Source organism: Ruditapes philippinarum, unplaced genomic scaffold (assembly GCF_026571515.1).
Source record: "Ruditapes philippinarum isolate M1 unplaced genomic scaffold, ASM2657151v2 ctg306_1_1_1_1, whole genome shotgun sequence".
NCBI lineage: Eukaryota > Metazoa > Mollusca > Bivalvia > Venerida > Veneridae > Ruditapes > Ruditapes philippinarum.
Genome location: NW_026852218.1, coordinates 122,897 through 150,723, shown reverse-complemented (window position 1 = coordinate 150,723; position 27,827 = coordinate 122,897). Strand labels below are relative to the sequence as shown.

Here is a 27,827-nt window from a genome sequence, read left to right as displayed (position 1 = left end):
CTACAGTTTATATCATTATGGTAAAAAATAGTTTTAATGTAGATAATAATTTTATTTTGCTTGACTACAGATATTATAAAACAGTTTCTGTTAACTTTATTTATATTCAAAATTGTGAAAACAGTGACCTCATGAAAATACAAAGTTACACAACTTTTATTTTGTGATACATCATCAAAAATAATATTGAAAATCAAGAGAACCGTGGAAAATTTTATAAGACAGACATAAAGACTTACAAACTGTAATGATAATGGACAACACATGTCTTATTCATTCTTGAAATAATTTCACAAAATACATAATACACAAACATACCGTAAACATAATTGTACAATAATTGTCTCAATCATGCAATCATACATGTATATATATTCCTGAATATTAATAATATCATATACATGTATTATCTATGAAGATAGGCTAAATATAGTAAAAAATTTCAGTTCTTCCAACTGTACTCTCCACTTTTTTAGTTTATACATATTTATTTTAGTTTGATTGTGTTGGAAGCTATAAGCCTAATGAAACACTCCCAAATCAGTTCCTGGAGCCAACCAGTACTAAGCAATGATTGTAAAATTTCTTGCTCACAGAAACAACAGCTTGCCCAATGGGGTTTGAACCCACACAGCCAGCAATCTTTAGATTACTAGTCCAAGGAGCTAACCACTCGGCCAAGCCACCACTTTTTTCAAACCCCATATAAAACGAGACCATGCCCTCATAACAACTTAAACATGATTGATAGTTGAAACAATGGAAGTTACAGGCTATTTTTGTTGTCACATGCTTATTATTTATGTGATATAATACACAATAATATGTTATTTTCACATCTTCAGGCATGCTGTTGTACAATATATGTGACTACAATTAAATAATATATTTTTCACTTGATAAAAGTGCTACTCTAGCAGGATACTACAGTGGGCAGGTTACTACAGCGGGCAGGTTTACTATAACTAGATGATCCGTGTAAAATGTATTGACATCATGACATAATATGTTGTTGATCAAGACAAGATAATGGAGATAAGATGCAATATTTTTCAAGACATGATATGTAAATAATGAAGATAGGATGCAATATTGATCAAGATATGTTATCTTATTAATGAAGATACCATGCAATATTAATCAAGACATGATATGTAAATAATGAAAATAGGATGCAATATTAATCAAGACATGATGTGTAAAAAATGAAAATAGGATGCAATATTGATCAAGATATAATATGTAAATAATGAAGATAGGATGCAATATTGATCAAGATATGATATGTAAATAATGAAGATAGGATGCAATATTGATCAAGATATGATATCTTAATAATGAAGATTTGATGCAATATTGATCAAGACATGATATGTAAATAATGAAGATAGGATGCAATATTGATCAAGATATGATATGTAAATAATGAAGATAGGATGCAATATTGATCAAGATATGATATGTAAATAATGAAGATAGGATGCAATATTGATCAAGACATTATATCTTAATAATGAAGATTTGATGCAATATTGATCAAGACATAATATGTAAATAATGAAGATAGGATGCAATTTTGATCAAAATATGATATGTAAAGAATGAAGACAGGATGCAATATTGATCAAGATATGACATGTAAATAATGAAGATATGATGCAATATTGGTCAAGACATTATATGTAAATAATGAAGATAGGATGCAATATTGATCAAGACATGATATGTAAATAATGAAGATAGGATGCAATATTGATCAAGATATAGTATGTAAATAATGAAGATAGGATGCAATATTGATCAAGATATGGTATGTAAATAATGAAGATAGGATGCAATATTCATCAAGATATGGTATGTAAATAATGAAGATAGGATGCAATATTGATCAAGATATGATATGTAAATAATGAAGATAAGATGCGGTATTAATCAAGACATGCTATGTTAATGATCAAGATATGATGCAATATAATAAATGGAGACATAATATTTTATTGATCAAGACATAATATGCTAATGATCAAGATATACTACTGATCAAGAAATGATGCAATAATGATCAAGACATGATATCATATGCTAATTATCAAGAAAATATGCAATAATGATCAAGATATGATATGTTAATCGTATTAAAGATATCGTCAATATATAATGATCAAGACATAATATGCTGTGATTAATCATTACTCAAGACATAATATGCTAATGATCAAGACATAATATGATAATGATCAAAATATAATGTTCTAATGATCAAGATCAAGTGCAATAATGATCAAGACATTTTATGCTTATGTCCATTTTATAATATGCTTATGATCTATATATGATATTTATGCCAAATTTCAAGTTATAATTTGGTAACAATCAAGATATGAAGCACAACTGATATAGACATAAAAGGCAAATGATTAAGCTATGAAAGGTTAATGATTAAGATATGGCAAGATACTGATTTAACATGATAGATTAATGATTAAGACATGAAAGGCTAATGATTATGACATGTTAGAATAATGATTTAACATGACTAGATAATGATCTAGACTTAATAGAATAATGATTTAGATATGATAGAATAATGATTTAGACATGATAGAATAATGATTTAGATATGATAGAATAATGATTATGACATGTTAGAATAATGATGTAACATGATAGGATAATGATCTAGACTTAATAGATTAATGATTAAGATATGAAAGGCTAATAATTTAGACATGATAGAATAATGATTTAGATATGATAGAATAATGATTATGACATGTTAGAATAATGATGTAACATGATAGGATAATGATCTAGACTTAATAGATTAAATGATTAAGATATGAAAGGCTAATGATTAAGATATGAAAGGTTAATGATTAAGATATGGTAAGATACTGATTTAACTTGATAGACTAATGATTAAGACATGAAAGGCTAATGATTTAGACATGATAGAATAATGATTTAGACATGATAGAATAAAGATTAAGACATGATAGAATTATGATGTAACAAAGCAGTATAATGATCTAGATATAATAGATTAATGATAAAGATATGATAGAATAATGATTTAGACATGATAGAATAATGATTTAGACATGTTAGAATAATGATTTAGACATGATAGAATTATGATGTAGCATAGCAGTATAATGATCTAGACATAACAGGTTAATGATTAAGACATGATATAATGAGGATTTAAATATGACTGGCTAATGATCTAATAGTTAATGTTCTAGACATGAGAGGTTTACAATCAGATGAATCTGCATATGATATGTACCTAGGTTTTTTTTGTTAATTTCTACCTTGGTATCCCAGTATTCACCATGTAATTTGCCATTACGATAATTTAACTATTTCATTGCAAAAACAAACAACATTAAGTGTAGAACAAGATATATTTTTATGTACCAATTAAAGACATGCCAAGGGTCTAAATGCCAGTCAAAAAGTTTTAATAAAAACATTAAATTTTCCGAGACCAGAAACACATTTACATAGAATCAAGAGAACAAACTGGATAATTCTCTACTGTCTTACATGATGACTGGGATCCAAGCAGTAAACTATCCTTGTTGTTCATTTTTCTTTCTTTATATAAAAAAACAACAAACAACAAAACAACAGCTGTGATCTTCCACCGGAAAAAAACAGTAGAAACCTCAAGTAGTGCAAACTGAAACCTTACCACTGAGACATAGAAATGGTTTGAGAGTGGGAGTGAGAGAGAGAAAGAAAGAAAGTGCGTACCTAACCATATCATTGTATTGCTATCATACCCATCCGGGGAGTCCAGGCGCAAATCTGTGTCACAACAAAACACGCACACGCTGTTAGACAGTTTACACCATGTACTGGTATTAGTAACCAACTCTCTTTGCAAACATATTTTAATATTCTTTTTTCTCACCTTTTATCAAAAACTGATCAAATACATTTTTAATTTGTAGTGTTTTTATATTTTATCAATATCTGTGTATATAATATACCGGAATAACTTTGCAGACATATGTAACTGCCATTTTTGCCAAAATTTTAGGCGTAACGTGTTTCTTATGAAAATTAATCAAATTTTGCAAAGAGAGTTAATGTTATGTTAATATTATATCATAAAAAAGGTATAGAAAGGCTCTAAGGTAAATTAAAGCATTTTAATAATTATATTAAAATCATATATAAAACAAGATGTCTTGTATTTTCTGATGTGTTTAGACAGTTTAAATAGACTGACTTACTCTCAAATAAATTAACACTACAAGACTTAACATATACTTATTAATAATCATTTTTTCCTGATACTCATTAATTTTAATGATTTTTTTTTTCTTTCAATTTTATTCTAAGAGAATGCAGGAAATTTCTAATTTTAAAATTGTTTCCACATTCAAATTTGCTTATCATTAAAAGTGAATAATTATGAAACCATTGACCGTTGTTGTAGGGAAGAAAGTACAGCAACACCAATAGGATTTTTTTTACCCGTAAGTTTTTTGTTATTTGTATATTTTTACTGATATTTTTTCAAACTTACAATCATACAAAATCTAACACGACTACTGACAGTATTGTGTTAACAAAATCTCATCAATAGAGATATAATTTAGTCAGAGATTATAATAAAATTCTCACACACACACGTTAGTCATTTCATTTTTAAAAGATTATTTCGAAAATGAAATCTTGGGACTACTTCATGTACTTATTATGTGGCTTAAAATTTTTTTTTCAAAGAGAAAGACACCTTCACTAAATATTCTTAAGCAACATTGATCCAATTCCCTTATTCACTAGATAGTGCCTGCATTTTTCTCTATTTGGTGGACAAATATAAGCAATGTGTTCAGTGTAGAACAAACATGGCACATGCCTGAGCTCAGCACCTATACCAGTACAAACATTATAGCCTGCAACTGGAGTCCCAAGATTTCATATTGGAGCACAATTAGTGAATGCAGTATTTTGTTATCAAAATATACTTATCTATTACCTAATAAAGCTAGAATTGACAATAAAAAAGTAGAGAAAATTTATATATATTAACCAATATATTAACTTGTAAAGCATTGGTAATATTTGAATAAGTGTAAATAGATAATGATTTAAGTAATAAACTGTCAAAGAGTTTTAAAAGGTGTAACACTCAAGTATAACAAAGAGCAAAGAAGAATTATAGCAACTAAAGCTTGAACAGTTTACTCAAACAAAGCAAAGATTCATGCTTAAACATTCAGCATTTAGCCTGTTTTATCATGTCTTGTTCAAATTATAACTGTATACGTCAAAATTCAACTTCCCAGCTGGTACTTGTGGTGAATGAACCCAAATACCCTGCTTGGCAATATTGAAGGTGCATGCAGGCATTTTGGTAGATTTACCACCCTTCCAAACCAAAGGATTCAACCAGCAGGATTAGAATCCATGGCAGCAAGGTATATAATTCCTGTGTACCTTAACTACCTGCCCACAGAGAGACCTTGACATAATACCTAACCAACTATTTGCAATTTTATTAATCCAGAATACAGATCATATTAAATATGCTTGGATAAAACAAGACTTAAACAGACTTGGACCTTCTTCAGACAGGGCTGTCTCAATATGAATTCTGCCCCTTGTGAACAGTGCATTATTTATAATTCTAACACGACCTGCATTTTTCACTATTGAATATAGAAGAACCGAAAGTGTGTGTTATTATGCAACAGAGTCACAGTTGACGTTCTATATTTAGATATGTAACATAATCATTATACATGTGACGTAACCAATAAAAGAATCCGACGCGCTTAAAATAAGTACGGAAACAAATCAGGCGCAATTTTGCTTAATATCAGGTACAGCAGCATTTATTTGTTGATGTCGTGTTAGAATCCAAATAATATATCCAAATCGGTGATTTTATCGCTTGATAACATCACTGTTTGTCGTTCAGATGCGCATCATTATATCACCTCGGCTACGCCCTCGTGATATAATTCCTCCCATCCGAACTCCAAACAGTGATGTTATTGAGCGATAAAATCACTGTTTGAGATATATTATTTCTTAATTCAATGTGACACACTTGATTACAGAGATTAATTAACTCATTATGTCATTAACTCTTATCTTACTGAACTTCTTTAATAGACATTATGAAGCTCCCATTTAAGAAACTGTCCATTATCAAATTTAGGGATATCAAGATGACAATTTGAGGTTGGTCCAACAATAGCAAAGTTCAAGGTCAGACAGATGTGATAACTTTGACTGGCACTTTAATGGCAGCAAAGGGTGACTACTCCTGTCTCCAGTATGCCAAGTGTTAAAACACACTCGAAAATATGTGTTTGAACAATTATAACTTCAGCATGGGGCTATATATATTAATTGGTTGAGAAGACTGAATACGAAAGCGTCATGGAAAGTACATGAAAACATCAAATTGTTTTAGGAACACTGGTCATTATAACTACTGGATTCAAACTATATCCCATTACATGAGATAATAAATATATAAATACATAAAACCTTTATAATTTTATCTTATGCTTCGTAAATATACCTGCATTTATAGGAGAAAGCACAATGCACAGAGGGGTATCAACTTACAACATTACACCCAGCCCAGGTATAAATGTGCATAAACAAAACATAACCTTTTTTATATCTACATGATTTCTTAAAGCCTCAGCCATAAATGAAAGTATAATTAAGCCATTATCTTCAAAGTGGTGTAAAAATGTATAAAAACAAAATATTACCAATAATTTCCCCGATTTTGCCATCAAGCTTTTTCATGGCTATAGTTTTAGAACAATAATTGTATATTTTTAATTACATGTGAGTCAACAGGACATTAAGAGCCAGATATTCTTGTTAAAATGAAAAGAAACTAGAAATGTGTCATCATGCCACGGATGCCCCCGCATGCAGCCAAAATTTCAAATGTTATAATATTTAGTTCCAAATTTGTTTGCACAAATTATTTTTTTCATTCTTAGTTCAAAGCCCTTAAAACTTTTCAATGTTAACACAAACCATTTTTATACAATGTTCAAGGCACTGAAATTATTCAGTCTTAACCATTTTTATACAATGTTCAAGGCACTGAAATTATTCAGTCTTAACCTTTTAAAAATAGCATATTGCATATTTGTAGCCAACATAATGGCTATATACATTTCCACAAAAGTATGAGTGCTGAAACTGAAAGTTCAAAATTTTTCCAACATTCAGGAAAGATAAGTTTGTCTAAAATCATTGAACCACGTCCAAATTCAAACTTAAACTGCTTATTCCTAAGATGTATCTATATTATTTTCAAAGTGAAAGGGACATAACTCTGCCAAAAAATCATCGAACCATGACCAAATTCCAACTTGACCTGCGCATTCCTTTGACATATCCATATGTCAATTTTGAGTTGAATATGTAACACTGTTGGGTTGATAATGAACAGAAACTGTAAATTTCATATCATTTTCAAAGTGAAAGGGGCATTACTCTGCCAAAAATCATTGAACCATGACCAGATTCGAACTTGGTCTGCGCATTCCAAAAACATATCCATATGTCAAATTTGAGTTGAATGTGTAATATTGTTGGGGAGATAATAAACAGAAACTGAAAATTTCATATTATTTTTAAAGTAAAAGGGACATAACTCTGCCAAAAATCATCGAACCATGACCAAATTTGAACTTGACCTGCGCATTCCTTTGACGTATGGATATGTCAAGTTTGAGCTAAATGTGTTGTACGATTGGGGAGATAATGAACGGAAACTGAAAATTTCATATTATTTTCAAAGTGAAAGGGGCATAACTCTGCCAAAAATCATTGAACCATGACCAAATTTGAACTTGACCTGCGCATTCCTTTGACGTATCCATATGTCAAGTTTGAGTTGAATGTGTTGTACCATTGGGGAGTTAATGAATGGAAACTGAAAATTTCATATTATTTTCAAAGTAAAAGGGGCATAACTCTGCCAAAAATCATCGAACCATGACCACTTTCGAACTTGACCTGTATTTTCTCATGACATATCCATATGTCAATTTTGAATTGAATGTTTTGAACCGTTTGGGAGATAATGAACGGAAACTGAAAATTTCATAATATTTTCAATGTAAAAGGGGCATAACTCTGCCAAAAATCATAGAACCATGACCAATTTCGAACTTGACCTGTATTTTCTCATGACATATCCATATGTCAAATTTGAGTTCAATATGTGAAAGGGTTATTAAGATAATGAACGGAAACTGATGATGACGGAAGGACGGAAGGACGGAATGACGGAATGACGGAACAGGGTAACACTATATGCCCCTGCCATTATATGGCGGGGGCATAAAAACACAAATCTATATTCACTCCAAACCCTTAATTTCAAAGGCAAGGGCAACAAAATAAAATTAATATAAGGAAAACCAACAACATAACTATTACTAACTTTTAAGCTTACTAAAAATTGAATAAAACAAAAATTGAAAAAGAAAAATTAAATAATACATCTATAGGCACTAAAATTAACATAAATGAAATTCATTTTAAAACCTCTAAAGCTTCTATTTTTATGGTAGTGCTTTTGAGATATATTCTTATTTTGTTGGTATTAAAATAATCACACTACAACTAATGATAGTGTATTGAAGGAACCTTGGTAGTTAATATCACCATCTTAGTGCAGTCTGGCGTTAAGTCCTAAATTTAATAGGAGTAAACTAGTAACTGCACTAAGGAGACAATATGTAAAAGTCAAAATCCATTCATCAATGGTTATCTACGGAGGAAGAGGAATGATAACAGACATTAAGACAGAGAACAACTGTACAATTTATAAATAAGAAAACTTGCTAAATATAAATCATAAAATAACTTTATTGTTGAAGACCTACATTATCCGCAGATAAGTAACATTCCAAAGTTGTTTACCTGTAACCATTTTCTATTTTGACATTGTAACTTTAACTTTTTGATCCTTTTTAATTAACATTGTTTAGATCCTATTTTATTAACATTAGCATTTGAACTATTATGTTTTGGAAGTATACAAGATCTTTTATGAAGAACAGAATGGTCTAAAAACTCATTGACTCTGTATCAGCAAAATAATACACCCCCTGTCCTCCACAGAAACCATCATTAGTCTAAATATCTCAAATTAACTACCAATAAGTTTGTAAAATGTTAACCCTCTATCTTACATGATAACACAAAAAGAAACTTTCAGTTAAAAGACATGTAGGCTATACATACGTAGCATTTCAGAGAAAGATTTAGGTGTGGTGGGTGTCACCGCGGCAACCGCTTCCATCTGATATTTCTCCTCATCACTCAGTATAGACTGTCTTCGTTCTCTGATATACTGTCTTAATGTTAACCAAAACATCACAGTATATACAACCTGGGGAAAAAAACAGTGTCAAACTTGTATAAAATACCAGTGAATGCTGAAAACATAGAATGCCTTTGAAGGTCAAGGTTATATCCGGATAAGAATTCATTTCAAGAATTCATTTCAATATGAAGCATGGCATTATGTTAAATTGCACAAGTACTAAGAGCTAAGAGTAAAATAAATAACATATATATGGTGAAGTTTTCTGAATTTTGAACGTTTGAACTTGAAAATAAAGATCAATAATGAGCAGAAATCAATGTGAAAATGAATGTTTTGCAAATATAATCATTTAAGGTCAAGGTCATAATTCATCACACAAGCATAAAAGTATCTCATCAAGAGATGTTTTGTGTCTAGGTATGAAATTTCTAGTTAATTATAAAATGAAAATGTTATAGATATATCAATAAGGGAGAATAGTTGCAAGATGACCACTATAATCTTACAGGTTTCTTAACAGTTGCTCTATATAGTCTTTAAGTATTTCTGTTAACTTGAATGTAAGATAAGCTAAAATTATTTATCCCTCAAAGGTTAATTCACTGGTCAATGATATTAATTTTCCTAATTAACACATATTATTGCCAATAAAAGAATCAAAGTCTCATTCTTGAACTAAATGTATAACCATACCTGTAAGGCCAATTGTAAGCATGGGTATTTAAATTTCTTTAATCCGATTTCTTCCAAGTTGACTCCATCCTTCTCTTTGGGTAGTTCATTGTCCGTTAGGTTCATTCCGTAAACAAATTGTATAATGAGAAGAGCCATTGCGTATATAAGGATGATTGGTGATACGATGTAGCAGACGCGACGTGAGTTTGGTAACATCCAGATGCAGCAGGCTGCCAGTAACAGAACAAATGTCAACCAACTGTGAAACGTGATACTCCAAGCCTTAAAAAAAGTTTACAAACTGATAAAAACTTACCTAGAAAATCATGCTTCCATTCTGATCAAATCTTAAAGATAGTAAAATTGTCCATCTTATTATAAGCTTTACTTACTTGTTTGAAGTTCCCAGCCTGACATGACTTACTTGTTTAAATATCAACTGGATTAGAAAAAAACATCTCAATCTTCTTAATTTAAAATTCTACCTTAATAACATTTGAACTTACTAAATGATATGTATTAAGAGAATCATTTACAAGAATAGATGTCAATACACTTAACATGACTGTTTAACCCCTAAATATGGTTCTGCTTTGACCCAAAATATGGTTCTGCTTTGACCCCTAAATATGGTTCTGCTTGGACCCCATGTGGTTCTGCTTTGACCCATAAATATGGTTCTGCTTTGACCCATAAATATGGTTCTGCTTTAAAGGTAAACTTATATATGTAATCTACTAAAAATCTGAACTCATAACAATTCATCATCTTGAATCATCATTTATAATTTGTAAATACAAACATACCATCATGGCGATAAGAGACAAGACATAACTCTGTCCCATGACAAAGACGAGTGCAGACACCCATGGTGATCTTTTCTCACTTTGTTTCTTGTCTCGTCCATCTGTCTCATCACTGACGTCTGCTTCATCATCTGTGCCGAGCATTGTAGGTGAACCGGATCTTTCTGCATTAACCGGTTCAATACTGCTGTAATCTCGTACCTCCGCCTCAACCAGATGCTGTAATATATAAACAACTACATACTCTAACCATGTTATGTGATAAACAGTCTACTGTCTTCTGAAATTCGAACATGTTTTTAGTAAATTTTTGTAACTTCATCCACCCTTGCTCTTGAACTTTTCATCCCGCTACCATTGCAACTTATACACAACAAAAAATAAGCTGAAATAATAAACAACAAAATGGACCAAAATATCAATATAACACTGAAATAATAGTCCTCTACTGACCACAGAAAGGTATTGTATTTATACAAGCAGCTGTACTTAATGACACAATGAAAGGCATCTTCCAGTTCAACCTTGAAACCTCAAACCCTTCTGTGATTGATAAAAAAAATCAGCAATTCTGTAATGTTTTAGGATTTGGAGGTATACTTATTTTGAGAAGGATATTTGAAAAAGTTATTTGTGCACTATTATTTCCTCAGTACTGGTTGGTTTCAGACACAGATTCGAAAGTGTGTCTATAAGCTTATGGCTTCCTACACAAAGTAACATAAATACTGTATAAACAAAATATCATTCAATTATGTCAGTAAATGGTTTGCAAATCTTACATATATTTGATTCATAAAAATACAGTTTCAAAGACACTGAGAACCCAGTATCTTTGAACCAGATATACAGTTTTAAAGAAACTTGGGACCATAAATACAGTTTTAAAGATATTGGGGACCACAAATACAAAGACAATCTCGACTATAAATACAAATACAAAGAAACTGTGTTATCCCCACAAAGAAAATAATATCTACAACAACTAGACCTATCACTGAAGGTGATTTATACCCCCACCAGCAACTTTTTGAAAAATTAGTAGTCTGAAGAAAAATTTCAACACAAACTATCAACTGTGTACAAAGAAATATTTCAATTAATTGTAATCCCAACTGGGGTCTCCAAATAAGCTTGCTTTTCACAAAGTTTGATTACAATATCTCATTCCTAACTCTAGTTATTGTCCGGAAACCATTTTTCTATTTTTAGGAATGGTGACCTTGACCTTGACCCAAGGGGGTCCAAATGCAATACCAACCCAGGTCTTCATATAAGCTTGCTATACACCAAGTTTGATAACAATATCTCATTCCTAACTCTAGTTATTGTCCGGAAACCATTTTTCTATTTTTAGTAACGGTGACCTTGACCTTGACCCCAGGGGGTCCAAAAACAATACCAACCCAGGTCTTCATATAAGCTTGCTATACACCAATTTTGATTACAATATCTCATTCCTAACTCAAGTTATTGTCCGGAAACCATTTTTCTATTTTTAGTAACGGTGACCTTGACCTTGACCCCAGGGGGTCCAAAAACAATACCAACCCAGGTCTTCATATAAGCTTGCTATACACCAATTTTGATTACAATATCTCATTCCTAACTCAAGTTATTGTCCGGAAACCATTTTTCTATTTTTAGTAATGGTGACCTTGACCTTGACCCAAGGGGGTCCAAATGCAATACCAACCCAGGTCTTCTTATAAGCTTGCTATACACCAAGTTTGATAACAATATCTCATTCCTAACTCTAGTTATTGTCCGGAAACCATATTTCTATTTTTAGTAACGGTGACCTTGACCTTGACCCCAGGGGGTCCAAATGCAATACCAACCCAGGTCTTCATATAAGCTTGCTATACACCAAGTTTGATAACAATATCTCATTCCTAACTGTAGTTATTGTCCGGAAAACATTTTTCTATTTTTAGTAACGGTGACCTTGACCTTGACCCCAGGGGGTCCAAATGCAATACCAACCGGAGTTTTCACATAAGGTTGCTATATACCAAGTTTGATTACAATACCTCATTCCAAACTCTAGTTATCGTCCGGAAACCATGATGTGGACCGACCGACGGACCGACCGACCGACCGACCGACCGACAAGCTGACTCCTATATACCCCCCCTAAACTTCGTTTGTGGGGGTATAATAATTCAAATAACCATATCTTTAAAGGTATAACATGGAAAACAGCAGCAAACACTCTACTTTATACATACAGATAAAAGAGTTTCAATACAGCCTTTTGTGCATTAACATCTGCAGAATTATAAGGTTGACTTTAAAGCCAATGCCTGCAGGAGAAGAGATTCAATAGAGACTGAGGGTATCAATGATAATGGTCACATGTCGATCAACATAGTTTTTAATAGTCATAATACGTACATCAATATTTATGGTCAAAGGTCATACAAAATCAATAGTCAAAGGTCATACAACACAAATATCAATGGTCAAAAGTCAAACAACATAAATATCAATGGTCAAAGGTCATACAATATGAATATCAATGATCATACAACATCAATGATAATGATTATAAGGCATACAAAGTCAACATTAAAGGTAATACATTTTCAAAAATAAAGCTTATAGGGGATACAACATCAATACTCATGGTCAAAGGTCTTACAAGATCAATATCAACATAGTTTTTAATGGTCAAAATTCATACAACATCAACATAAATGGTCAAAGGTCATACAACATAAATAATAAAGATAATAGGGCATACAACATAAGTATTTAATGGTCATAGGTCACCAAACATCAATATTCATAGTCAATTAAAGGGCATACAACATTACTATTTATGGTCATACAACATTACTATTAATGATCATAGGTCACATATTATCAATATGGTTATAGGCTATACAACATCTATATTAATACACAAATACAGGTCATATGTCATTCAATCTTAATCATTATTATAATCAGCAAGCTAATGGTTTTAGGTCATACAAAAATCAATATTCATTTTCATAAGCCAAACATACAATTCACCAAACAAAAGTAAAGCCTATTCTTGGTGTAAATGTTCACTAAATAAAGGCCAATTTTACTTGCTACCACATATTCCTAGGCAAAATGAATCAGCACACTGAAGCAATATACCAACATTCAACAAGTTGGTTATTACAGCTAAAACACAAAATAAAAGCATTTTCTACAATAACAAAAACTCTCTGACAAAACTTTATAAACTGCAATATTTTGAACTACAACTGAGTTTTAATAACATAAGTATAACGTTTTTGAATATTTCTTTTAGGATCAGTATTTTAAAATATTTATATATATCAATGGCAGTTTAAAATATTGGCATGCAGTTTGTAACTTTTTGACAGAAATAAAAAATAAATTGACAAAAAAAGGATTGGTGGAATAAATTTAACAAAATTTAAGCAACTAACTTCACACATAAAATGAAAATTAACTTTTTCTTCAAAACTTTAAACAACAAATGATGAAAATAAACAGAAACATGCAAATCCTTTTCTACATAAAAACTTGAATGAAATTGTATAAATAATAAACAAATGAAACTGTCACTGAATGTTACTTTCTTGAACAACCTTTACCTTTTGATTAATCTAAGGGGTTTATATGTGCAGTGTACTTGTCATGTCTCTGACTTAGAACTATCCAACTTTATATTTCGAGGAATGTCAACTTAGTTTTATTATTTTTAATTTCAAAACACATACTGAATACATGTATACGTATATATTTCTTTTCGGTCCAAAATTAATTTCAGCAGTATCAAAAGCCCTTGAATTGAGTGATTTTTACCTTATTTCAGCAGCCAATACCTGATATGAACAGTCAATACAAACTTCAATGGCTAATTTCACACATAGAACGAAAATCAAAATCAATCTTTTTGATAAAACTCTAAGCATTCAATAAAGAATATAAAAAGAATCATGCAAATCTCTTCTGTGCGAAAAACTTGTGTAAACTTGCATAGATAATAAAACATATAGAAAAGCGCTAATTACATATACACTGATTACTTTAAGGTCTCCTTCATAAGTGCCAAATCAAATTGTGTGAATTCATAAATAAATTACTACAAATGGTTGAAGATTAATTATGGAGTTTTCAATTTTTATCAAAAGATGACATGGGCATTCTTATAGAACATAAAAGTAATAGGATATTGATTCATTAGATGTAAGTGAAATATTGCATTTTAGTAGGTATTTTCTATCCAATCAATATAATGAGATACAAATAAAAATTCTATCATAGTTTGGGGACTTTTCTGTTGAAAATATGTCAAAATTAAATTGTATACATATACATGCACAGTGCATTAACTGGAGTACAGTTATTAGTTACCTGCACTCAAGAGCATGCCCATTGATTGGCTCATTTTTTTCTGGGGTTTACTTATTGTGACGACACAGAAAGAGATAGCGATAGATATAACATATTCAGATGCTCGTTCATTGGTTACTTTTTTCTGGGGTTTCATATTGTGACAACAGGGAATGTGTTTCTATTTTTACCTTTGATAGTAAGGAGAAAGAACATCAAAACACTCATCAACCTTATTTATACTCAAGGGCTACAACCCCTCATACAAATCAGATAGCCTAGTGTTTGATTTATACTTGAGGGCTACACCCCCTCATACAAATCAGATAGCCTCGTATTCAATGCTCTTTCTATTACTTAGACTTTGTATAACATTAAATAAAGACCATTTTCTTAAATCACTTAAAATTATTTCACAGCTAGTGCATTTTTCCTTCACATACTTGTCAAGATATTTGATGTATCTCAAGGCAGGTGTCATAATTCTTTTATAGTCAAAAAAGGATGATTCAAATTACTGTCCTGCAGATTATATAATATAATGAATAATTTTGAAAGACATTTCTCAAATAAATTATGTTTTAATCAATAATTTTAGGGAGATCAATCAAAATAAATTATGATTTTTTTAGGAATTAAGAATTAATTAATAAAATAATCTACACTTTCATGAATAATTCAGAAAGTGATAAATCACATAAACTATGTTTTAAAGAATAATTTAGAAACAGATTAATTGAATAAACTATATTTTTAATGAATAATTTTGATAAAGATTAATCAAATTGCAATCATATATATTGTTATAGGAGAAAAAGACATGTCGAGATGTTTAAAGTTAAATAAGGCACCAACATTTCACATCATATCTAATATGAGGAAAATCATTAATAAATTACAGTAGTTTCTCTACAAGACAACAGATCAACCTCTTATTCTTGGTAATAACCACTTATACATTGTACTTTGTAATGATTGGTTATTCTTTATAACAACTGCTTATTCTTTGTAATAATTGCTTATTCTTTGTGACAACTGCTTATTACTGATATTAACTGCTTATTCTTGTCAATAACCACTAATTCATGATAATAACTGCTTATTCTTGGAAATAACTGCTTATTCTTGGTAATAACCACTTATTCTTGGTAATAACTATTTTCTTGTTAATAATTGCTTATTCTTGGTAATAACTGCTTATTCCTTGTAATAACTGCTTATTCTTGGTAACAACCACAACCACCTATCTTGGTAATAACTGCTTCTTTGTAATAACTGCTTATTCTTGGTAATAACCACATATTCTTGGTTATTACTGCTTATTCTTGGTAATAACTAGTAATAAACAGTAAAACCAAATTTCAATATGATCTATACAAGTGGCCTAGTTGTTAACCTGACTAAACTCATATCCAAACATGAACTAGAAATTTTTTTATTCAAAATCATGATGAATATGGCCTCTAGAAATTTAAGAAGATTTTACGTTCATCTTTAGCAGTGACCATGTTTTTGATCCCTGATGACAGACAATTAGCCAAGATTCAGATACATTTTGTTGTTGTTGTATAATTTACACAAAATATTGTGACTTTACAGAGTCAGAGCACATGGAGCACAACGAAAGCATGTTTACAGGCAGGATGAGACATTTACAGGCAGGATGAGACAAACTAAAATTAACATCTTATACAATTGTGATGCTTTAAGGGCAGTACAAAAGCTTGAATTGAAGCATATTTATCTTAAGGGCCATCTGGTACACCACCGAGTTTAGTGTAGAAATAAATGGAAGATATAAGTAAACTTTCTATAATGGTTGAAAATTATCTCTGCATGCAAGCCAAAAATAGCTTATGATAAGCATAACACCTAGTCTGTGCTATATTATGAAATATGTTAAATATACAGACAAAAATGAAAGCTCTAAATGCATAATAATATAAATATAAGTTACTAATCTATGATTTGTGAGGATTTACATGATCCTGTACTTGTAGATTATATCATACCTTTTACAGAGCATTTTATCAAACAATTTTACTCAGCTTAAGTCAATAAACTATGAAGCAAAGAAAAATAATTTTTTAACGATTTTTCTTCACATCTAATTATTGACTATAACCGCTAATTTTCAAAAATGTTTGACAAAATAATTGTAAACAGCATGTGTTACTTATCATTAAGTGTGCAAGTTAGTAAAGTTACCACATTCATTACAGTGACAACAGAGCTAAATGACAATATAAAAATCTTTTCTTCATGCTATATATATTCCACCGAACCTCTTTTTGGCTTTCATCCAGATTCGTGGCTACCTGACGCTCTGATGCTTTCTTCTGACGCCGCCGGGAACGCTTGCGCTCGGCATCTTCACCATCTATGGCATCCAATACAACTACCTAGAACACAGCATGCACGTGTGTAATGGCTAACACAGCAAATAACAATGTCACAACTGTTCACTGAAACACTTTAATATGTTATTTTGAGCAGGAACACACATATAATGATGAAACACTGGTAGTAAGGAGTGACATTAATTTGGGCAGGTACACTCAAGTATACAATGTAATATAAGGCTAGAAGGTGATGTAACACGAATGTCAGAAGTAACACACAATTCCTGTAGTTTAGGAATTAGGCAGAAGAAGGTGACATAAATTAAAGGCAGTTTTACACATATGATATACTTATAGGGCTTAGGTAGAAATAAGTGACATTATTAAGCAAGTATACATATATGATGCAGTTTATGACTTAAGTAGGTATAAATGACATAAATTGAGGCTGGTATATCTTATGTAGTTTTGGGCTTAGGTAGGAAGGAATTACATAAATTGAGGCAGGTATATCTAATGTAGTTTTGGGCTTAGGTAGGAAGGAATTACATAAATTGAGGCAGGTATATCTAATGTAGTTTTGGGCTTAGGTAGGAAGGAATTACATAAATTGAGGCAGGTATATCTAATGTAGTTTTGGGCTAAGGTAGGAAGGAATTACATAAATTGAGGCAGGTATATCTAATGTAGTTTTGGGCTAAGGTAGGAAGGAATTACATAAATTGAGATAGGTATATCTAATGTAGTTTTGGGCTAAGGTAGGAAGGAATGACATAAATTGAGGCAGGTATATCTTATGTAGTTTTGGGCTAAGGTAGGAAGGAATGACATAAATTGAGGCAGGTATATCTTATGTAGTTTCGGGCTAAGGTAGGAAGGAATTACATAAATTGAGGCAAGTATATCTTATGTAGTTTCGGGCTTAGTTAGGAAGGGATGACATAAATTTAGGCAGGTTTACATATAAATTGTCATAAATTTAAGCAGGTACACACATCTAATGTAGTTTGAGGCTTGGTTAGGAAAAAGTGACATAAATTTAGGCGCTTATAAACGTAAATGGTATGTATGAATCGGACAGGTACATGCATTTGATGTAATTTTGGGCTAATATGAAGAAAGCTACATGTCATTAATCAGGCCAGTAAGGACATAACTTTCAACTGAAGAAACACTGATTTAAATGAACTGACCTTCAGACAAAGGCAAAAAAACTGTAGTTCAGAAACTATTATCTAAGAATAAAAACTTGCTAGTTACATATAGAAATGGAACATTTATTTCTTTATATTATTGCAATAACCATATTGATGGCGGTATAGGCGGGTCAAGATGTATCAATATAAGTCCATTAATGCTGAAGAAAAAATCTAATAGAACTCAATATGGGAGTTTTTGTAAAAATATTTTCACATTTACCCAAATCATGACAACTAATGCATGCTCACCCCTAGCAAGCTAAAACCTTAATATTTAATATCCCGTAACCCTGTAGGATGTGTGCTACATCTTTTTTATTTTTTTTAAGTTGAATAGATTGAATTCAGGCTATTTATCTGCAGTTATACTGTAATACAAAAGCATTACATGACCCCAAATTTCATACACATAGAGGATTATATTGGTGCAAAAAATCTGTACAGTAAATTAACCCTTGTATGTTTTCATTTCCTCACATTGTTGAAGTTGAATTATCTTTAATTCAATAAAAAGGAAATTATCAGTCTACAGCCTTATTACAATGTATAGAATATATGGCTCCGATAGCAAACAGTGATGATTTATAGGGTATCAAATAATTTGTTAAAGGGAGGTGCAACATGGTCTTACAGTCTAATAACATACAATTTTAACCTCTTATATATATCAACCGGGTATTACTTAAGACAGAAAAATGAAAACTTTAAGGATAATATTAAAGAAATACTAAGAATTAAATCAAAATTTCAATACTTGGTGCCATAGCTTTTAGCTTAGTTTAGGTAAAAGCATTACCATTTTCATTAAAAATAATTACATGTATTCTGGACAAAAAACAGTGAACAAATTATCTAAAAGTTCTACTCACACTTGACTGGCATAGAACTTAAATGGTGAAAAAATGTGGAAAAATATTTCCAGTCTTGCCATGTCAAAAACCGCAGTCGAGTCCCTTTAAATATTAATTTTAACAAAATTCCTGTCTTTAAATGGGTGCTATTTTGGATGTTGTTTATGTTCCCTAATGAAATAACTCAATCAGTTAAGTAGACATGCAGCATTCAAATTAATAAAAATCCAGCAGGGTACAGACATATGGTTTATACCAATATGTACAAGTTTACTATGGATGTCTGCATTTTTTCAAGATAGACTGCTGTTCACAAAGACATTCTTCTTTTTTTGTAGCTGTCTGCAGAATAAATCTACTCATTAACAGTATGGTACAGTTTTGTGTAATGATACAAAAATGATGAAAAACTTTGTGAACATAATAAGAAACTTGGTTATTTTTTATGTATTTCAGCACGTAAGTTTGAAATATGTTTGTATTATGGGTTTATGCATCCAGTAACTTTCCTTTGTACAATATTTACTTGCAATTAATAATTTGAAAAATGCTAGTGAAAAATGTATATGTACTTAAGAAATGATATACAAATGTAGTTACTCTTTTTCTTTTTTTTTAAAAAGTATCTGAAAATTGTTTTAAAGGGTATAAAGCTATATTTAGCTTTTAAAGCACCTAAAAACAGTTAAGACATAAACATACTTGACAAAGAATCATCATAAAATGCTACAAAAAAGAATAGTTTCATAATTGATAGATTTTGTCACTGTACACCCAGACCTAATGGCTCACCTTCAACAGTCTAAAAAATCATGTATAACATCCTTATTTCTAATGCTTATGCATCTAAAACTGCAGTAGATGGAAAGACATATAAACAATAGTTAATCATAACAATCACACTCAGCATATCAAAAACAAGTTATATGTTGATAGAACAGAAAGAGATATACCCTTCCGTGCCAGCATCTTCGTACTTCAAATGCCAGGGTATAATACAAGAGAACCAGAATGGCTGGGTTAACAAAGTTTGGCCATTGTGTGACATCATCAAAATACACTTTCGACACGTTTGAGCATTCTGTTTTGACAACAGCTGTGAGACCTAGCAACCTGTAACAGAGACACTGTCAATTAGAACTTAGAATTCTTAAAACAATATAGCATGATATTCTTAACCCTATAAAATCAGGTTCTAGAGGAATCATTCTCAATTAAATTTTTTCCAATGAAGATAAAGAGCAAATTTTCAAAACCAATAACCTATTTCATACCATTGTCAATTATATAAATAAATAAGGACTCTCCAGATTTTTTCCTAGTACAACAACAGGGGATGACCTGCACATAATACAATAAGCATATTTGATATTTATTTTCAGTTTATTATATTCCACTCCAGTCACGACCATGATTTCTCATATGACATTAGTACTGGTAAGTTTCATTAAGCGCACTTACGAATGATAATATAAGTTGCAAAAACGTGTCTCACAATCAAGCTTATATAGATATGTTTTAACTGACTTTTATTTACCTTGCGATAAAACTGTCTGGATCAAGTGCTACTTGGAAAAACTGGAACTGGTATAAATGAAGAACAAGAATATGAGAAGCGCTGTATAAAAGTAGCAAAATCCTATAAACATTAAACTTCCGTCCAAGATGTCCGTACAGAGACCATATAGTAGCTAGGCACATAAATGATAGAAAATACAAAGAGGAAATAACACTAGGCACTATTACACCACTGGCGGCCAGAACCAGTACAAGGAACGATTCTCCAAGAAAGTCAAGGACACTGTTCACAGTGCGCCGCTTTTGAGTTTTCACTGCAGTTGGTAATTCTTGAGACTGGTTCTTTTCTTCTGGTAAAAGTTTGTAGCAGATGATGTAAGTTAGTAAACCAGTCAAAAACACCACAGCATCTGGGAGAACCAGTCTAATTATGTCTATTGTTGCTACATTATCCAACCTGAAAGTATAAAATATATCACAAATGAATCCCCCAAGAGCAGTTCACTGCTGTGACTTGTCTAACCTTAAAGTTATCACATGTCACTTTGTTTTCAATTACTAAATGTAAAATACATTGATATATGGAACATGACTGCTAATCAAACCTTTTTAACCTTAAAGGTATAAAAAGAAAAAAGAAAAAAAAGGTATATACATGAACAGATGACAGCCCATGACAAACATTCTCACTAACTGTTTATATTTTGAGCAGTTTTATGTCTTTCCCTCAGCAATAAATGGTTAACAATAAAGTTTTGTTGACATTGAATCAATAGCATCACAATGATATGTCTTTAAAATAAAATTTGCCAGGAAAATTGAATAGTATCATGTGATGAAACTACAATGGTCAGTTGTCCTAACTAGGTGCTTTGCCTAAACTAATGCATATAGTGGCATCTGCACTCTCCCTCTACCAGTAAGAGTAAAGTTCCAGTCACTTAATATATGCACTTGTAATAATGGTCTTAAAGATAGATTCATATCTTAATCCATATATCACATATGCAGAACTTCAAAATGTACTCATAACTCTTTGAATAGCTGATAACACATGTTTTAATCAATACATGATATTGTAAAGTTACGGAAGGAATTTGTACCATATGATGATCTACCATTCCCCAATCTTTCCAAGAATACTTCCGTGGCAAAGATAATTCACCCCCAAACTTCCTAGAATACTTCCATGGCAAAGATAATCTATCCCATATTTTTGTTTGTTTTTTTGTTTGATTTTACGCCTTTTCCCAACAGTATTTCAGTCATATAGGCAGGTAGTTTCTTAACCATCGTTCCTGGAGAGTTACACCAGTACTAGACTACCTTCCTCCGCGCTAAACTACCAAAGCATCTCCTGGGGATCGAACCCACGCCAGAGAGGTAACTGGATTAGAAGTCATCAACTCTAACCCCTCAACCACGGAGGCACAAACATCCCTAGTATACTTCAATGGCAAAGGAAATACATCCTAAATCTTCCCTAGAATAATTCCGTGTAATATGGACAAATAAGGCAGCTTGTTTTGGACACACCGTATATTATAGTATCATGTATAAGTACTAGTCAAGAAGAAAAGATTTAAACAAACCTTTCCAAAAGTATCTGCCTTGCTAGCCGCTCATTAGAAGAACCTGTGGATAGAAAATTAACAAATGACTTCTCTTCTTACATAGACATTTTGTAATATAAGCAAAGATCAAAAAGCCCCCTAAACCAGTTGTTAAGAAGCAAATACTTATTTCATTTATTTATCACCATTTTAGTTTATCTACATTTTGTCAATGTGACAACAGATATTTATTAATGACTTTGAGTGTTATACCTTTATTTTCTTGAAGCTGACAACTTCTACACATCTATTAACAAAACCAGTTGAGGAGCATAAACATTACATTGGACACATTGATTTCCATGGAACCACCTCATTAAATTTAAGTGTCACCCATCAAACTCAAACCAAGGTCCATGGCTCTTATTGTCTCCCTTTCAGGCTACTGAGCAGTTTATAACCATTATCAAACCATTAACATCAATTAGACAAATATAACTTAAAATCCCCTTGCGATTCAAAATACCTGTAAACAAGAGCCACCACCGGGCAAGGGCAACGCACATTTTTACTTTTTCTAAAAGCAAACAAATAAGAGGTCTAGCTCAAAATCGTTGTCGGATAGTGACAGGTAAGTAACATTTAGTCTGCTTTTATCCATGTGACAAGTGCAGAACAGGATGCGCCGGCACTTAATGTTCCATCTCATTTTAATCTGCACTGTGTGCTATTCAATCTGTTCATGTACTTATTTTGAAATTTTCCGTAAAAATTATGAATGGTTTTGTCCAGAGTGAAGTATGGATGATAAGTTTATTTTAAGAAATTTAGTATGGCAAAGGTTATAAATTGTTTTATATATAATAATACTTTTAATATCTGACATTTTTATTAGGATATTTTATAACCAATACAAGGCTTATGAATTACCATGAAACCTCCCTGATTCATCAATCTTCTAGAAAAAAAAACAACAACAAGAGGGCCATGATGGCCCTGAAGTCGCTCACCTGTATATAGCCCCCACCCCCCTCACCCCCGGGCCAATTTTTACCCAAGGGCTTTTATTTGTTTATTTGAACAGACTTGGTAGACACCCATAAGAAGATGTTTCATGCTAAACATCTAAGTTCTAGCTCATTGGGTTTTTTAAAAGAAGATTTTTAAGTTTTTGCTATACACATATAAGGAAAATCAACGACCCCCCCCCCCCCGGGCGAGGCCAGTTTTGGCCCCAGGGCTTTTATTTGAACATACTTGGTAGACACCCATTAGAACATTTTTCATGCTAAATATCTTGGCTCTAGCTCTTTGAGTTCTTTAAACAAGAGGGCCATGATGGCCCTAGATCGCTCACCTGAATTATCAAACTCATCCAAACAATTACCTAGACAAGCATTCTGACCAAGTCTCATGACAGGTGAGTCAAAAATGTGACCACTACAGTGTTAACAAGGATTATCCATATTTGAGCAGTGCGACCTAGTTTTTTACCCAGGTGACACATATTCAAACTTGACCTAGAAATCATCAAAACAAACTTTCAGACCAATTTCCAGGATACTTGGATCAAAACAGTAGCAACTAGAGTGTTAACAAGATTTTTCTATTTTTAGCTCCGGTGACCTAGTTTCACATGCGATTTCGAACTAATCCAAGCAATTACCTAGACAAGCATCCTGACCAAGTTTGATGATAATCGAGTCGAAAATGTGACCACTAGAATGTTAACAAGGTTTTTCCATATTTGGGCGGTGTGACCTAGTTTTTCATCCAAGATGACCCATGTTTGATCTTGACTTAGAAATCATCAAAAAAAACTTTCAGACCAATTAACAGAATATTTGGATCACAACAGTAGCCACTAGAGTGTTAACAAGATTTTTCTATTTTTAGCTCATGTGACCTAGTTTTTCATCCTAGATGTCCCATGTTCGATTTATTCCAAGCAATGACCTATTCAAGTTTCCTGACCAAGTTTGATGACAATTGAGTCAAAATTGTGACCACTAGAGTGTTAACAAGGTTTTTCTATTTTTAGCTCCTGTGACCTAGTTTTTCATCCGAGATGACCCATGTTCGAACTCATCCGAGCTATTACCTAGACAAGCATCTTGATCAAGTTTGATGATGATTGATGCAAAAATGTGACCGCTAAAGTGTTAACAAGGTTTTTCTATTTATAGCTCCGGTGACCTAGTTTTTCATCCGAGATGACCCATATTCGAACTCATCTGAGCTATTATCTAAACAAGCATCCTGACAAAGTTTGATGATGATTGGGTCAAAAATGTGACCACTAGAGTGTTCACAAGGTTTTTCTATTTTTAGCTCCTGTGACCTAGTTTTTCATCAGAGATGACCCATGTTCGAACTCATCCAAGCAATTGACTAGACAAGCATTCTGACCAAGTTTGATGATGATTGGTTCAAAAATGTGACCACTAGAGTGTTCACAAGGTTTTTCTATTTATAGCTCCTGTGACCTACTTTTTCATCCGAGATGACCCATGTTCGAACTCATCCGAGCTATCACCTAGACAAACATCCTGACCAAGTTTGATGATGATTGGGTCAAAAATGTGACCTCTAGAGTGTTCACAAGGTTTTTCTATTTTTAGCTCTTGTGACCTAGTTTTTCATTCGAGATGACCCATGTTCGAACTCATCCGAGCTTTCAACTAGATAAGCATCCTGACCAAGTTTGATGATGATTGAGGCAAAAATGCGACCGCTAGAGTGTTCACAAGAAATTGTGGACGGCCGGACGGACGACGGACGACGGACATTCACCGATCCTAAAAGCTCACCCTGAGCAAGCTCAGGTGAGCTAAAAAAGATTTTTTAAGTTTTTACTATATGCATATAGGGAAAATCAATGACCCCCTGGGGCGGGGCCAATTTTGAGCCCAGGGCTTTTATTTGAACAAATTTGGTAGACACTCATTAGAAGATGTTTCATGCTAAATATCTTAGCTCTAGCTTTTTGGGTTCTTTAAAAGAAGATTTTTTAAGTTTTTACTATATGCATATAGGGAAAATCTATGACCCCCTGGGGCAGGGTCAATTTTGACCCAAGGGCTTTTATTTGAACAAACTTGGTAGACATTCACTTGAAGATGTTTCATGCCAAATATCTAAGCTCTAGCTCTTATGGTTCTTTAAAAGAAGATTTTTAAAGTTTTTACTATATGCATATAGGGAAAATCAATGACCCCCCGGGGCGGGGCCAATTTTGACCCCAGGGCTTTAATTTGAACAAACTTGGTAGACACTCACTAGAAGATGTTTCATGCTTAATATCTTAGCTCTAGCTCTTTGGGTTCTTTAAAAGAAGACTTTTTAAGTTTTTACTATATGCATATAGGGAAAATCAATGATCCCCCGGGGCGGGGCCAATTTTGACCCCAGGGCTTTTATTTGAACAAACTTGGTAGATACTCACTAGAAGATGTTTCATGCCAAATATCTTAGCTCTAGCTCTTTGGGTTCTTTAAAAGAAGATTTTTTAAGTTTTTACTATATGCATATAGGGAAAATCAATGACCCCCTGGGGCGGGGCTAATTTTAACCCCAGGGCTTTTATTTGAACAAACTTGGTAGACACTCACTAGAAGATGTTTCATGCCAAATATCTAAGCTCTAGCTCTTAGGGTTGTTTAAAAGAAGATATTTAAAGATTTTTCTTTCGGTTGCCATGGCAACCAGAGTTCTGCATGGAATTAAATTCTTTGAACAATTTTTAAAGGTGACCACCAAAGGAACATTCCTGTTTGGATGAAATTGGCTCAGTGGTTTATGAGGAGATGTCATTTAAAGCAAAAGTTTACGGACGGACGATGGACGGACAGACGGATGGACGTACCAATTTTTCAGGTTTATGAGCTATTTCTATTGTTCTTTTCTTTTGTTTCCTTGTGGGCTAACAATTGTTTCCTTATGAGCTAACTATTATTTACGGAATGAAGTCCTTTGTTCTCTTTTGTCCCAGTGTACAGTTAGTTAGCTCTTATACCTAAAATGTTTGTGCGGACGGACGGACGGACGCCGGACGAAAAGCGATCACAAAAGCTCACCCTGTCACTTTGTGACAGGTGAGCTAAAAACAATCAATTACTTCTATCAAAAATATTTGAGCATTTGCTGTAGTCTATTGTTTTATATGTTACAACAAACATAAAATACCAAACATTTTAATCAAAATAAGTAGGTGGGGAGGTTTTTGTTTGCACTCTAGGGACACATAAGAGCACATTTATGCAATTACGATGCTGCCCAATGGTTAAAATAAGATGAATGAAATCGCTAATGTATCAATGACATAAGTATATTATATTTTTCTATACTAGAACACTTCAATTATTTATATTGTATAATAACAGAACCATGACTTTCACTTTATTGCTCGCTATAAAAAAAAGTTAAAAAAATATAGTTTGAAATTATGACCTAACATTTCCTTAACCTTACCAAATTGCAATCTTGAAAATCTAACAAAAGTGGAACTCTTAACAGTTTATCAAGTTTTCTTATAGCTTTGTTAAATTATCACTTGTTCCTTGATAACTAATCTTTGAAGATGATCTTTAAAATATCTCTCAGGCCATGTATCATATTTACCTATGTTATGTGTCAAATTTACCTGTGTCATGTCACATGTGTCAAATTTACCTATGTCATATGTCAAATTTACTTTTGTCATGTGTCATATTTACATAATAAATTATGTCATCTGACAAATTTACCTATGTCATATGTCAAATTTACATGTGTCAAATTTGCATGTGTCAAATTTACCTGTGTCATATATCAAATTTCCCTGTCATCTGTTAAATTTACCCGTGTCATATGTCAGATTTACCTGTGGCACGTGTCAAATTTACCTATGTCATGTGTCATATTTATCAGTGTCATGTGTCAAATTTTCATGTGTCAAATTTATCTGTGTCATATGTTAAATTTACCTTTGTCAAGTGTCAAATTCAAATGTGTCATGACTGTGTCAAATTTACCTATGTCATGTGTCAAATTTACCTATGTCATGTGTCAAATTTACCTATGTCATGTGTTAAATTTACCTATGTCATGTGTCAAATTTACATGTGTCATATTTACTTTTGTCATGTATCATATTAACATAATAAATTATGTTATCTGACAAATTTACCTATGTCATATGTCAAATTTACCTATGTCATGTGT

The 27,827-nt window shown here is 32.2% G+C and overlaps 1 protein-coding gene and 1 long non-coding RNA gene across 8 annotated transcripts in view; both read right to left on the bottom strand.

The window, feature by feature from the left end:
• Nucleotides 1-27,827, bottom strand: part of LOC132752884 (piezo-type mechanosensitive ion channel component 2-like) — an 85,665-nt gene that overhangs the window by 48,515 nt on the left and 9,323 nt on the right. For 2 of the 7 annotated variants that reach the window (XM_060743291.1, XM_060743282.1), the window contains exons 4-12: nt 22,665-22,707; nt 21,092-21,529; nt 20,508-20,667; nt 17,448-17,564; nt 10,822-11,040; nt 10,034-10,297; nt 9,256-9,403; nt 6,753-6,791; nt 3,760-3,813 (exon numbers count right to left, since the gene is read on the bottom strand). In XM_060743291.1, the coding sequence (XP_060599274.1) occupies nt 3,760-3,813; nt 6,753-6,791; nt 9,256-9,403; nt 10,034-10,297; nt 10,822-11,040; nt 17,448-17,564; nt 20,508-20,667; nt 21,092-21,529; nt 22,665-22,707 (1,482 nt within the window). The remainder of the gene's footprint in view (nt 1-3,759; nt 3,814-6,752; nt 6,792-9,255; nt 9,404-10,033; nt 10,298-10,821; nt 11,041-17,447; nt 17,565-20,507; nt 20,668-21,091; nt 21,530-22,664; nt 22,708-27,827) is intronic. The other 5 variants (XM_060743300.1, XM_060743312.1, XM_060743308.1 and 2 more) reach the window with 5 other exon arrangements.
• Nucleotides 12,109-12,993, bottom strand: LOC132752922 (uncharacterized). The gene is made up of 2 exons (XR_009628876.1): nt 12,781-12,993; nt 12,109-12,339 (listed from the first exon to the last, which is right to left on the bottom strand). It is a non-coding gene; the product is annotated as an uncharacterized LOC132752922 (long non-coding RNA).